This window comes from Sinocyclocheilus grahami, unplaced genomic scaffold (genome assembly GCF_001515645.1).
Source record: "Sinocyclocheilus grahami isolate Dianchi unplaced genomic scaffold, SAMN03320097.WGS_v1.1 scaffold526.1, whole genome shotgun sequence".
NCBI classification, from domain to species: Eukaryota; Metazoa; Chordata; class Actinopteri; order Cypriniformes; family Cyprinidae; genus Sinocyclocheilus; species Sinocyclocheilus grahami.
In genome coordinates this window covers 567061-579498 of record NW_015505705.1, presented here as the reverse complement: position 1 = coordinate 579498, position 12438 = coordinate 567061, and the positions used below count along the sequence as shown (strand labels likewise).

General features: G+C 38.8%; 1 protein-coding gene across 2 annotated transcripts; it reads right to left on the bottom strand.

The window, feature by feature from the left end:
• Window positions 1-1530: 1530 nt before the first annotated feature.
• Window positions 1531-10895, bottom strand: LOC107555182 (FH2 domain-containing protein 1-like). Of its 2 annotated transcripts, XM_016237898.1 has the most exons (13): window positions 10755-10895; window positions 7802-8290; window positions 6582-6643; window positions 5983-6082; window positions 5797-5882; window positions 5528-5628; window positions 5009-5079; window positions 4808-4915; window positions 4620-4690; window positions 4430-4547; window positions 4129-4293; window positions 3230-3472; window positions 1531-2746 (listed from the first exon to the last, which is right to left on the bottom strand). In XM_016237898.1, the coding sequence occupies exons 2-13, from the start codon at window positions 8255-8257 to the stop codon at window positions 1811-1813; spliced, it is 2517 nt and encodes an 838-aa protein (XP_016093384.1). In that variant the 5' UTR covers window positions 8258-8290; window positions 10755-10895; the 3' UTR covers window positions 1531-1810. The 2 variants fall into 2 exon arrangements, with proteins under 2 accessions (XP_016093384.1, XP_016093385.1); XM_016237899.1 differs by lacking the exon at window positions 3230-3472 and having other exon boundaries at window positions 1531-2989.
• Between the last annotated feature and the right edge of the window lie 1543 nt (window positions 10896-12438).

The window sequence follows — 12438 nt, the reverse complement described above, 5'->3', positions numbered from 1 at the left end:
AAAAATAGCGAAATTAGTTAACTTTTTGTTATTTAATCTATGTTAGATAACAAAGTTCTTAAAAAAAAAACGTTTCCATGGCTATAGTTTTATATTACCACGTCGTTGTTTCCCCACACGCAGTACGCAGTCAAAAATGTACTAAACTATAGCGACATCTCCTGGTCACTTTTGATACCACGAATAATAACTTCGAAAGTTATTACTGTGGGAAAGCCCAACTGAGCCCACTAAGAAAACATTTCATTACAACCGTAAACAGAAATGTACCATTTAATTGTTTAACACCCAAAGGCAATCCTTGTATAACTCGCTCCACTGCTTTTCTTGCTTACTATGAATGAGACATTATGCCATGTCAAAGTTTATATTCCGTCACAATATCAATATATTAAAGCTATTTTAAATATATTATAATAATTTTAAACAAGCACACACACTGTTGGCTGGCCCTCACAACGTAGATTCGTGTTTGGTTTTACTATACGATCGGGACGTTACCTGACCAACAAACGCAAATATCGCCGAGTACAATCTTAATTTGCTAATAATCGAATATAATGAATAATTTTAAATTATTTCAGTAGTCGTGCAAGATGCAAACTTTCCTCTCCGTGTCTAATATTAAATTAAAGAATTGTCAAATAAATAGTGGACTTACTTTATATGGCTCAAAAATATCACAGGTTTGTAGTGTTCAGGCTGCAGATGTGCGTTTTGCCAAAGAGAGAGTTCTGAGTCCCCAACAAAGTGATCCTGTCCTCCTTTCCTTCTAGCTCGGGTTTCTTCCTTGTTTTCTTCTTCATCTGTCCTCTCTCTCTTTCTCACTCACACAGACATACACGCACACTAATCATGCCTTTCCACATACAACATGCTTTACTTTGTGACAAAAACAGATTGCATAGAAAATCATCCTATTATTTACTATGTCTTAATGGTGGGATACACTAACAGAACAAACGAAATTTTTATATTTAAGATTATATTTACTGTACTTGTGTAAATAAGTTCGTAAACAGTCTAAAAAGATATGCTACATCAACAATGAAAATGTTCTAGTTTCAGGAACAAAATCAGCCTTAATTTTGAGAGCGCTGAAGACTGTATGAAAGAAGAGTGCTCTGCGGTTTTTTCCAGGGGGTATTATTTCACTGAGACACCAGCCAAGTGAGATCATGTACTGTAAACATACACCATCACCAAGACAACATGGAAAATTCTCCTTATTTCCACTTTTTCCATCTTGATGAACGAGAGCAGACAAAGAGAGAATGTGTTAAGTTCAGACTGCAGCAGAAATAATGCAGAAAGGAAACACAGACTACATGACTGAATAGTGACACCAACACCATAGGCTAATCGCAATAAGCACTCCCATGTTGCAAAAGGCCTCATCATTGTCTCAAGAACACTACAATGCAATAAATGTGGCTTCAGTGTCCATTTTTTCTGGGGCTGTTGTATATGTAAACATTTAAAAAAGACAGGTATAACAAATGCTTCAAAAGGTGGGGTCCACACTTTATTACATAAAAATGAGACAGACCTTAAAAGACAAAGAGCAACAATAAAACTTTTCTGTCCCTGAAATTCAATGTTGTGAACCAATAAAAGCATCCTGTTAGAAGTAACAATGCTGAACTATAAACTAATAAAATATTAAAATGTCAGCATCAGTATGCATCACCGCAGATTTGCATAAGAACACAAAATACATCAATAGTGTTGTAAGACAAGTTCCCATTTGTCTACATTCATCATATCCTTTATGGCAAAGTAAAATCCTTGAAGAACTTTCCATGCCATCTTAACCAACAGTTCCTGCCCTGTTTCTTTCCCCAAAGCGTCGAAAGAAAGATACAAGTCCTGAGCTCTCCGGTCTCTTATCTGGAGGAAGCTCCTGTCCAGAGCATCTCTGAAAGATCTGTCCCAGTTTGAAGTTAGGAGCCAAGTCTTTTTCGTCACTAAGTGATGCAGACCTCATAAATGTCCCCTGTGCTGGAATTCGCTTTGAGGGACAGTCTGGTAATGAGGATGAAGTCCCCACACCTGCATTATGGGAGAACGAGGGCTTGTCGCGTACAGGAGTGTCAGGTAACGCCCAAACCCCATCATCAAGGATGTCCACCCTGGAGAAGGAGTAGGAGTGTCTGCAGTGAGGCGTATTATGGGGAGAGATACGAGGGCTGAGGACGGTCCACGGCGAGCCTAGACCTCCCAGTCCATTCTGCAAGGCCAGCTCTACCTCTTTAATATCCCTCTTTCGAGCAGTGGAGGTGCACACGCCATGGCCACGGGAACAATCTGGTGTAGCTGTTCCATTCAGACCACCAACAACGCAATCCTGAAAGAAAAAGATCTTGCTGGAGAGCTCGGGCATTTTGTCTGCTTCTTCTATTTTCTCGTTGTCCTCCTCTCTTGCTTCTCCTTTATCCATGTCTCCAATCACCTCAACTTCTTTATTCATCTCTCCATCTTCAAACTCTTGTTTAGTTGAGGTGTTGCTACACCCACCTTCTTTGAGGTCGTCGCTTTCAGGAATCAGTTCATCATCAATGCATTGTCCTCTTTTTGATGCGGCACGTGCTCGCTGAATCTCATTAACGGTGCTATGTGGAACCTCCTCCTTCTGGCAGGTGTTCTCTGGTTCTTCCAACTTTGAGATCTTTTCCTCCTCCAACTTTGAGAATTTTTCCTCGTTGGTTTCCACAGGGCTGTCCAGATTCCCCCTGCCCTCACGCTCCTCAACCTGAGGGCGGATGTTCTTGATGGGGCTGTCTGTGACAGGTGTGAGCCCACCAGGCCTCCTGCGAGAAGGACGTTGGCTGAGAAAGCTGGTCAGGACAGATTCCAGAGCAGAGGCTTCATCGGTCACATCCCGATTGGAGCATGTGGCGGTGGATCGGCACTTAGCTATTCTGGTCAGCATTTCTCTTTCACTCTGCTGTCGCTTGCGAGTCTCGGCTGCCTCACGCTCACGGTTTTCCTGTAGGACATAAAAGTGGGTGTGGGTATTTCTTTAACTTTTGCACAGATACAGATACAAATTTTTTTGGGGGGGGCTTTCAGGGACTCATTCCAATTCTGTTTGTCAAATGTCTGTAAAAATGTCAGTTTATGTTGCAGTTGTTGAATATTAATACAAATATTTACACGTTACACATTTATTTTAATTTATTCTTGTCTTTATTTGTTCTCCAAGACTTTGCCTCCTGCCCTCACGCTCCTCAACCTGAGGGCGGATGTTCTTGATGGGGCTGTCTGTGACAGGTGTGAGCCCACCAGGCCTCCTGCGAGAAGGACGTTGGCTGAGAAAGCTGGTCAGGACAGATTCCAGAGCAGAGGCTTCATCGGTCACATCCCGATTGGAGCATGTGGCGGTGGATCGGCACTTAGCTATTCTGGTCAGCATTTCTCTTTCACTCTGCTGTCGCTTGCGAGTCTCGGCTGCCTCACGCTCACGGTTTTCCTGTAGGACATAAAAGTGGGTGTGGGTATTTCTTTAACTTTTGCACAGATACAGATACAAATTTTTTTTGGGGGGGCTTTCAGGGACTCATTCCAATTCTGTTTGTCAAATGTCTGTAAAAATGTCAGTTTATGTTGCAGTTGTTGAATCTTAATACAAATATTTACACGTTACACATTTATTTTAATTTATTCTTGTCTTTATTTGTTCTCCAAGACTTTGCCTGCAAATGTACTTTGCATATAACAACATTGATGTTGATTACAAAAAAGATAAATAAAATTGTGATATCACTTCCATCACAATTGAAAGTTTTTGTCCTGTCTTGTTTTCAAAAAAGTTTGTTAATACACCTTTTTACCAATAATTCAACAGTGTCAGAGAAAAGCATGACAGAGATGAAATGCAACATTACGGTGTGAATAAAACCATGAAAGAAATCAAGGTAAATGTGCGGTGAAATTGATTTCAACTCATCCCAGGCTAACAAATCCTATCTAAATTTTCATATCTAAAACCAAAATACATTTTGTAAGTAATAAGCAACAGAAATTTGATGCAAGTATTCAAACTGTAACACAACACACATGGGGCACCGCCCTGCTTATAAAGTTTAAAGTATCCTGCATTTTCCTTTATAAGACATGAAATTTTACCTGTGTAGCTCTCTCAAACCTCTCACAGAAGGAATGAAAGATAGAGCAGCACTCCTCTAGCTTAAATGTGGCTGGGTCTTCACAGAAGTACTCTGCCACAGAGGTACTGATGCTGTCCAGTTCCTGAAGGGAGGCCTCCACGTCCGCAAGCCTGATGTCTGCCATCTGTACAGGAGCAGACATATATTATTCCCAGAATACTGGTAATCCAAGATATTTTGTCAAACCAGCCACCTGACAATACACTGGATTTTCAATGCATTTTCCTGCAAATTGCATGAAAAACCCAAATTCTTCTTACACGAAGAAATGCTTCCATCTGATGTAGTAAATCAGGCTGTTTACTGGCGTCCATCTTCGCTTCCCTAATTTTCTCCAACTCCCTTTGAAAGTCCATCTCCACCTCCTGCTTTTGGATCCTAATTAGGATAAAGTAGAATTTTACTCCTAAATGCATCACCTAAACAATACAAAGCCTGTATTATATCTACCTTGCAGCAATCCCAATGTGTTGAAGCTGTTCAGCGAAATGCAGCAAAGCTTCATCAATTTGTTGGGCTTGCTATAATAAACAGAAAATAATAAATACACAGTCACAGTGTCAAAAAAGTATAGTAATATATTCATGAATCAACATTTAATAATAAAAACTCCTGAAAAGAGTGATCACTTCATCTACCATGGACACATAGTGCATAAGGTTCATGCCAGGTTTATTTGCTTTAGTATCCACCAGTTTGAGCAATGATGTCATCCTGAAGCCAATAGCACTACCTGCATAGCCACCCTAAACAAGATACAGTCAGAGTCATTTATCAGCTCAGTTCACATGATGGAATAGTGTATTAATAACAAACAAAACAGACCATGTGACACTCACAGCATTCATGTAGTTGCCAGCCTTCAGCACCAGTCTGATGATTGAATGTAGGTCATCACATGCCAGCAACTCTGGTAGGCAGAGAAAAGTTTGGGGTCAGTAAGATTTAAAATAAAAAAAACACTTATATATAGTAAAATTAATGAAAAATAACAGTAAAGGCATTAATAAATGTTATTATTTAAAAATCCTGAAAAAAAACACATACATACATATATATATATATATATATATATACTGGGACAGAGAGAGAGAGAGAGAGAGACTTAATAAGTGTGATAGCCTGTACTGTATAAACAAAAACACTTATATATAGTAAAATTAATGAAAAATAACAGTAAAGGCATTAATAAATGTTATTATTTAAAAATCCTGAAAAAAAACACATACATACATATATATATATATATATATATATATATATATATATATACTGGGACAGAGAGAGAGAGAGAGAGAGACTTAATAAGTGTGATAGCCTGTACTGTATAATTTCCTAAACAAAAAGATGAAAAGTACCATTAGCAGCGGTAGTCATGACAGCAATTGAGTGCTTGATCTCCTCAATAAAGGGAAAAAACTCCTCTCTGAGGAGCAGGCTCTTTATCCTCACTTTATACCTAAAAACAAATAAATGTCACAGAATTATTAGCTGCTTTTTAGCTAAAGCCCATTTCCATCAGCTGTTTAACACATCTGAACATGGGGGAAATTCTGTGAGCACATTTATACAAAACAGCACAGAAACTGGCCCTTCAAACGCTTTGAACTGTGACAAGAAAACGCACCCTGGCTCTTGAACTAGCATCACCATGAAACGGTCAGCCTCGTTTAGCGGAGACAGATCTCCACTGAATGACATCAGCTTCTTTTTCTGGAAATTGACAATTCAAGAAGAGCATTAAAAACAAAGCTGATCACGTCGCTGATCAATAGCACAGCACGATGAGGTCAAATAGAGAAAACCAGTTCACCTCCATGTCATCGGGCAACAGCTTGCTGAGCTCTCTCAGTTTCCCGGAAGCAAAGCACAGGTTACCGTGCCTGACAGCCTCCACAATGTCCTTTGGTAGCCTGCAAAGTGCATCAAACACAGATGAGAGAGATGAGATGTTTATAAATGGCCTACTTGAGAGTTACTTTGTGTGCTCTCAGCAGCTTGTCACACATATTACTTATAATGGACTTAATTCAGTGCAATGTTCTTTGAGACACTCAAATCAATTTAGATTGAGATTTTTATCTACATGCTTTCATTTCATTTTCTACTGGAAATTTCTACCTCAAGCACTGAGAGAAAAAACTACTTCATGTTTTTAAAGAAAGCACTGCAAAAAAAAACACAAGAAATCATGGCTTACTATATACAAATTTATATATGAAAGTGCCGACTGAGAAGACAGACTCAAACGCTCTAGGAACTCAAAGATTCGTTGCCTTGCTATCGAGGCAATCATAGAACAAGTACAGGATCCGCTCAAGAAATGAAAAAAACGAAACAAAAAAAACGTAAATTATGAAATTAGGAATTTTTAGGAAAACAGTCAATTATTAATTTTATGCTGTACATTACCTTTTAAATTGTTTTAGCAAAATCCCAATATTCATACTTTTCTTGGCGTTGAGAATTGATACCTAAAAAGACATAAATACAGTGTCAATTTCTCATAAACTAGGAAAGTCTTCTGAAAATATGTATTATATATTTAGTGACAGCAACTAAAAACAAAATCTAGGAAGCATGAAGTTAAGCACATCGTTCACTGTATAAGAGAAGATGGAAGTAGAATCAAAAAGACATGTGCCTACATGGTTATGAATAGTTCAACATTTCTGAGCTTAACTTCAAACAGTACAAACATTACATGTTCCTTAAATAGATAACAATAACAGTAGTGACAAGACCAGCACATAAATCATCTGGCTACACTTAGTTTTGTGCAATAACAGTAAAATCTAAAAGACAAGGTGTCTTCCTGGAATTTAATTACACAGAGAGCACTGGTAAATATTTATGATGATTGACAGTAAGAAGGAAATTAAATTAAAAATAATTTAAATATGACATTTACTTGTAGAAAAATCCAGTTATAGTGCATGTATTGTTTTTCCTTTTAATGTTTGGAGTCCTAGAGAACACTATGCTGCACATGTAAATTAATCACAGTAATTCTGAAAAAAATTAAACACTTTTTAAGGGAAAATGTGAGTGTGTTCATTCATGTTTAATACCTGGGATTTCCCCACGTAATATAAATGTCTTAATTGAGGACATTTTAAGTGTGTCATTTTATTTTACCACTTCTCATTGATGATACTTTTCTTATTTATTAAAAAGCCATTAAAATTGCCTTTGGGACAAGAGGGTTAAACAAGAAGGAAAACAAATGAGCAAAGCTAGAGATGTTTCAAGACTTGAGAAGTTGTACTTCCACCTCAATGGGTCTCAGAAGAGAGTATGTCCAATACTAAAGCTTTATCAGAGCATCAATACTGCAGTCACCTGTCCAGATCATTAGCCTGAATGTTTCATAGGTGAGAGACACAAATGAGTAATAGATTGGGTTGATGCAGGCCACTAGCGAGCACTAGATTTCATGTTTAATTCACCCACTTGCTCCTGTCTTGCACTTTGAATCTTGATACACAAGAGAGGACATCTGAGCTGCCTTTCAATCCTGCAGTACTGTCTCAAGTAAAGGGCCTCACTGGCAAGTACAGCTGTAGGTATACATGACTATCATCTTTACAGCAAAGTTCAGCTTAAATCAACTTTTAAGCAGTGCCACTTACATTTTCAGATTCTGTAGTGATTTGCGAAAGGCCCCACACACTTTTTCTGACCGTCCCACCCCTACGGACCAAACTGTGGTGCTCATTGTGGCTGAAAAGCTCCTCCATTCGCTTAGTGTCCAGCTCAAAGTTCTCAAGGTTGCGTTGGGCTGTCCACACATTGTATTTGCCCAACACGCTGTGCCTGGGGATGGCATCCCAGTTGAAGTTGCGCATTTTGGAACGTTGTTGGACAGTCCGGGTGAAGGGGTCCCCCATTGATGACGGAGGTGGAGGTGGGGGTGGGGGCGGTAGTGGTAGTGGTAGTGGAGGTGGTGGAGGAGGTGGAGGGGGAGGGCCCATGGGAGGGGGCTGTGCAATATGTATGAGGAGTGAGGTCTCATTTTTAAAGCACCTAGAGGGGTCAGGACGAAAAGGAGGTAGAGGTGCTGTCGTTACAACTGGAACTCCATCCATTGGAGGACACGGAGGGGACAAATCTGGAGGGATCTGATAGAAATATCAGAAAAAATATACATATAAAAATACAAAAAAATGAGAGGCAAATAATGTGTCATACAGACCCAGAATTCTTACACAAACAAGAATATTTAAATGAACGTTGGACTTTTAGGCATCCAAGATTTGTACTATCAATAACATTTGTTAAAGGGGTCATATGATGCAATTTCAAGTTTTCCTTTCTCTTTGGAGTGTTACAAGCTGATTGTGCATAGATAAGATCCCTGAAGTTGCAAAGACTAAAGTCTCAAAACCAAAGAGATATTCTTTATCAAAGTTAAGACTCTGCCACGCCCCCCTAAAACGGCTCGTTCTAACACGCCCCCACATATCTACCTCACTATGTGGGAATATTTTGCATAATTTGCATAATGCCGCCCAAATGTGCACGCAAAGAAAGAAGGCGTGGTTTCAGTAACCGCAGTTAGTGTTGAAGCAGCCATGTCAGGGAGACGCTGTGTGTTTCTAGGCGAAAGCAAAAGCATTTTATTTGGCCTTCCGAATGTAGATGCATTTAGGAATCTTTAAGATTACTTACAACAGAACAGCAATGCATTTTATGGACGACCGTTTCGTGAACCTAGGATAGGTTCACGAAAATGACAATGCGGCACTTCTGAAAAAGCTACTGTTTTGTTATTAATTTAAGTATTTGCTATTGACTGTTCAAATGCGTAGTTTTGCGCATTGTGTGTGTGTGTGTGTGTGTGAGTGAGTGAGTGAGTGAGTGAGAGTGAGTGAGCGCGAGAGTCACATCACAGTGGAGTCAGCTGTCTTAAAGGGGTCCTATTATGCTTTTTCACTTTTTTAATTTTAGTCAGTGTGTAGTGTGTATGTTTGGGCATAAAAAAAGATCTAGAAAGTTACAAATCTCAAAGTCCACTCCAAAGGGAGATATTTCGTTTTTTTAAAAATCCCTTTTCAAGAACTACAGCAAACGGCTCGTTTGGACTACAGCGTTTGGTTTCCGGGCTTTGTGATATCACAAAGCGGCTCATTGGAATATCATTACAAATAATTCCCGCCTACAGAAATTGGAATGGTTGGGGGGTGGGGAGGGGCGAGGTTGTGATTAGAACACTTGGTTGAGTGAGCGCATCAGACAAGACGACGAAGAAGAAGTGCTGCTGCAGAGTTAATGCATCAGAGAAAACGAAGAAGAAGAGCTGCTGTGCTGTAGCGTCAAATTTTCGGCATGTCTAGAATAATTCTTACAAGTACAACACGATGTAGCTGGGCGCCGCAGACAGACGCCGAACGAGTCAGCTGTCTTAACCGTGGCTTGTGTACTGCAAACACATACCAGCTTCATCACTGTCTGTCACGCGACTCTGTTCCCATTTCGGGCTCTGTCTTTACATTTATTTTGAAAGATGAAGCTAGCAATTATGGTAAGGGGGGTTACATTTCCTACGAGTGCTTGCGGTGTTCGGCCAATCACAATGCACTGGGTCAGCTGGCCAATCAGAGCAGACTGCGCTTGTCGGAAGGAGGGACTTTGTAGAAAACGAAGCGTTTGAGAGAGGCGGGGCATAGAGGACCTACAATAATGTACAGTATTTGAAAAATAATGTGTTTTTTGAACATTAAAGCATGTCAACATACTCTGTTACACCAAATACACAAAATAATGATCTTTAAAAAAGTATCATATGACCCCTTTAAGTGTAGTTTTTTGTTCACCCCCCTCCCCCTCCCTATGGATTACTGTCGAGAATTAAAAATAGCCAACATATAAATGTCCAATGATAACACTTACACTGGAAGAGCAAGTTGCTTATTTAAAAAGGGTAGCTGTGTGAGCAAACCACAAAGTCCGATTATATTTTACAAGTCCAATATGCACAGGAACTTCAACAGGCAGTTAAACAAACCATTTAATTTATATTATCAAGCATACAGGCAACTTTGCATATCACACGTACTTTGGTCTCTCTACTTTTGAACGCTGCTTAATTTATTTCAACATTTAAAGTAATGCTTTTGACTTGGCTATCATTATGTATAGCTTACAAATGTGGTCATTCTGTTAGTTTATATATAAATACTAATGTCACTAATATAAACATTAATATAATTACTATTTTATATATGAAATTATTCATTAAATCATTATTTTGCATAAAATTACATTACGAAATGACTTGTACATTACTGCTTTACTGACAGCAATCCCAAATGTATGTTTACAAAAGAGGCCGAGCAAACAAATACAATAGAGATCACTACATTATTAGAGTAGCCTACTGCCTTTTTAAACAAAATAGTTAACTCCGAAATTGTCCAAAATTATGGTGAAAATATATTGACAAGGCAGTTATCAAACTTTGAAATGTGCAACTCTCAAACAAGGGAATAATTAAAAGCCAGTCAAACATCACTGATTATCGGAAAACTACGAGAAATGCAACAGCAAGTGACAGAAAATTAATTTCTTTCTGAATGTACGTACCTGTAAGTAAATAATATCAGGTCAGTGCTGATGAACGCTTGATCAACTGACGTCCATTACTGGAGGCAGTCAACAGACAATCCGCATGTCAAACGCCATCAACTTTTAGCATGAGCACTTTGATGGATGAGAGTGGCCACACCCCCTCATGCGCGCGCGCTCCGGAGCCGCATCCTCCTCTCACCTGAGCTATTTAGAATACATCTCTTGTTCTTCAGAAAGAACATTCTACATAATCAAAGAAGAAATGAAACTAATGGGCTACACACATTGGGTCATTATGTTAAATATGTTTTTAGTAAAACAGCACTCTGGGTTAAAACAGGTCACGCGACTTCAGTTTGAATTGCAACGGTCGTAACTGACAGAAGCCGCAGCTTTACTGTCAGTCAAAGGTAAGTCCTGTCTTTTTGCAGTGTATAAAACGGTATGTATCTTTAAAATTTTAGTCATATTGCCCTCTATCGGCTTCTATAAGATACAAACAGGTGTAACATATACAAAGTCCGAATTTATTTAAATCCAGTCAAATTCTACGGGTTTCTTTATACTGTATAACCAGCAGGCCTAATTTATATATATATAGTAAAAGTTATAGTAAATAGTAAAAGTTATTCCTGTTCAGAAACAGATTTAAATGTTTTTGGTAGAAATAGTTTTGCACTTGAGGGACAAGGTTGGTTATCTATTCAGTAACAATTATATTCAATAGAAATCATGTGAAGGTTAACAGTGTTGTATTAGCTTTTATATATTATCCAGTGATTTAAAAATGTAATTAGATCACTGCAGCACTGGCCCTCAAAATTTAGAGACACCCTTAGTACCGTATTCAACATTTCCCTCTAGTGGCCAGCATTAATTTTACATGGCCTGACTTCCTCAGTTCCTCTGTTGGAAGTATTTGCTCAATTTAAAGGAACACTCCACTATTTTTCAACTCCCCTAGAGTTAAACAGTTGAGTTTGACCGTTTTCTAATCCATTCAGTCGATCTCCGGGTCTGGCGGTAGCACTTTTAGCTGTAGCTTAGCATAGATCATTGAAACTGATTAGACCATTAGCATCTCGCTCAAAAATGACCAAAGAGTTTCTATATTTTGCCTAATTATATTACGCAGCGCCTGAAAATAGTCCCCAGCTACGTAACTTCCAATAAGCCTATTTTCAGGCACTGCGTAATATCATTGCGCCTGCTGCACCCATGGTACGGCAGCAAAGTTCCTTGATTATTACGCCGGAATGAGAGTATAGTTCCTAGCCATATCGGCCTAGAAAATCGCAACTTTTCATTTTCCGTCGGTCTTAGTACACGATGTAACTACAGAAGAGTCAAGTTTTAAATAGGAAAAATATAGAAACTCTTTGGTAATTTTTGAGCGAGATGCTAATAGAGTTGGGTACCGTTTGGGTTTTTTTCGATACCGGTGCCAAATCGATACTTTAAAAACGGTTCCGGTGCCTAAACGGTGCCTGAACCGATACTTATTAAAAAATTACAAATCCCCCAAAAAATGGATTGGTCATTAGAATAGAAATAGAATAGAGAGTGCAAATGTTAGAGGGTCAAGTTTTTTAATTTAAAAAAACAAGCAGATAAAATTAGAAGTAGCATTAGAATAGAGAGTGCTAGAGTTAGAAGATCAAATGAAGATGAAAGAGATGTGTTTTCAGCCGTTTCTTGA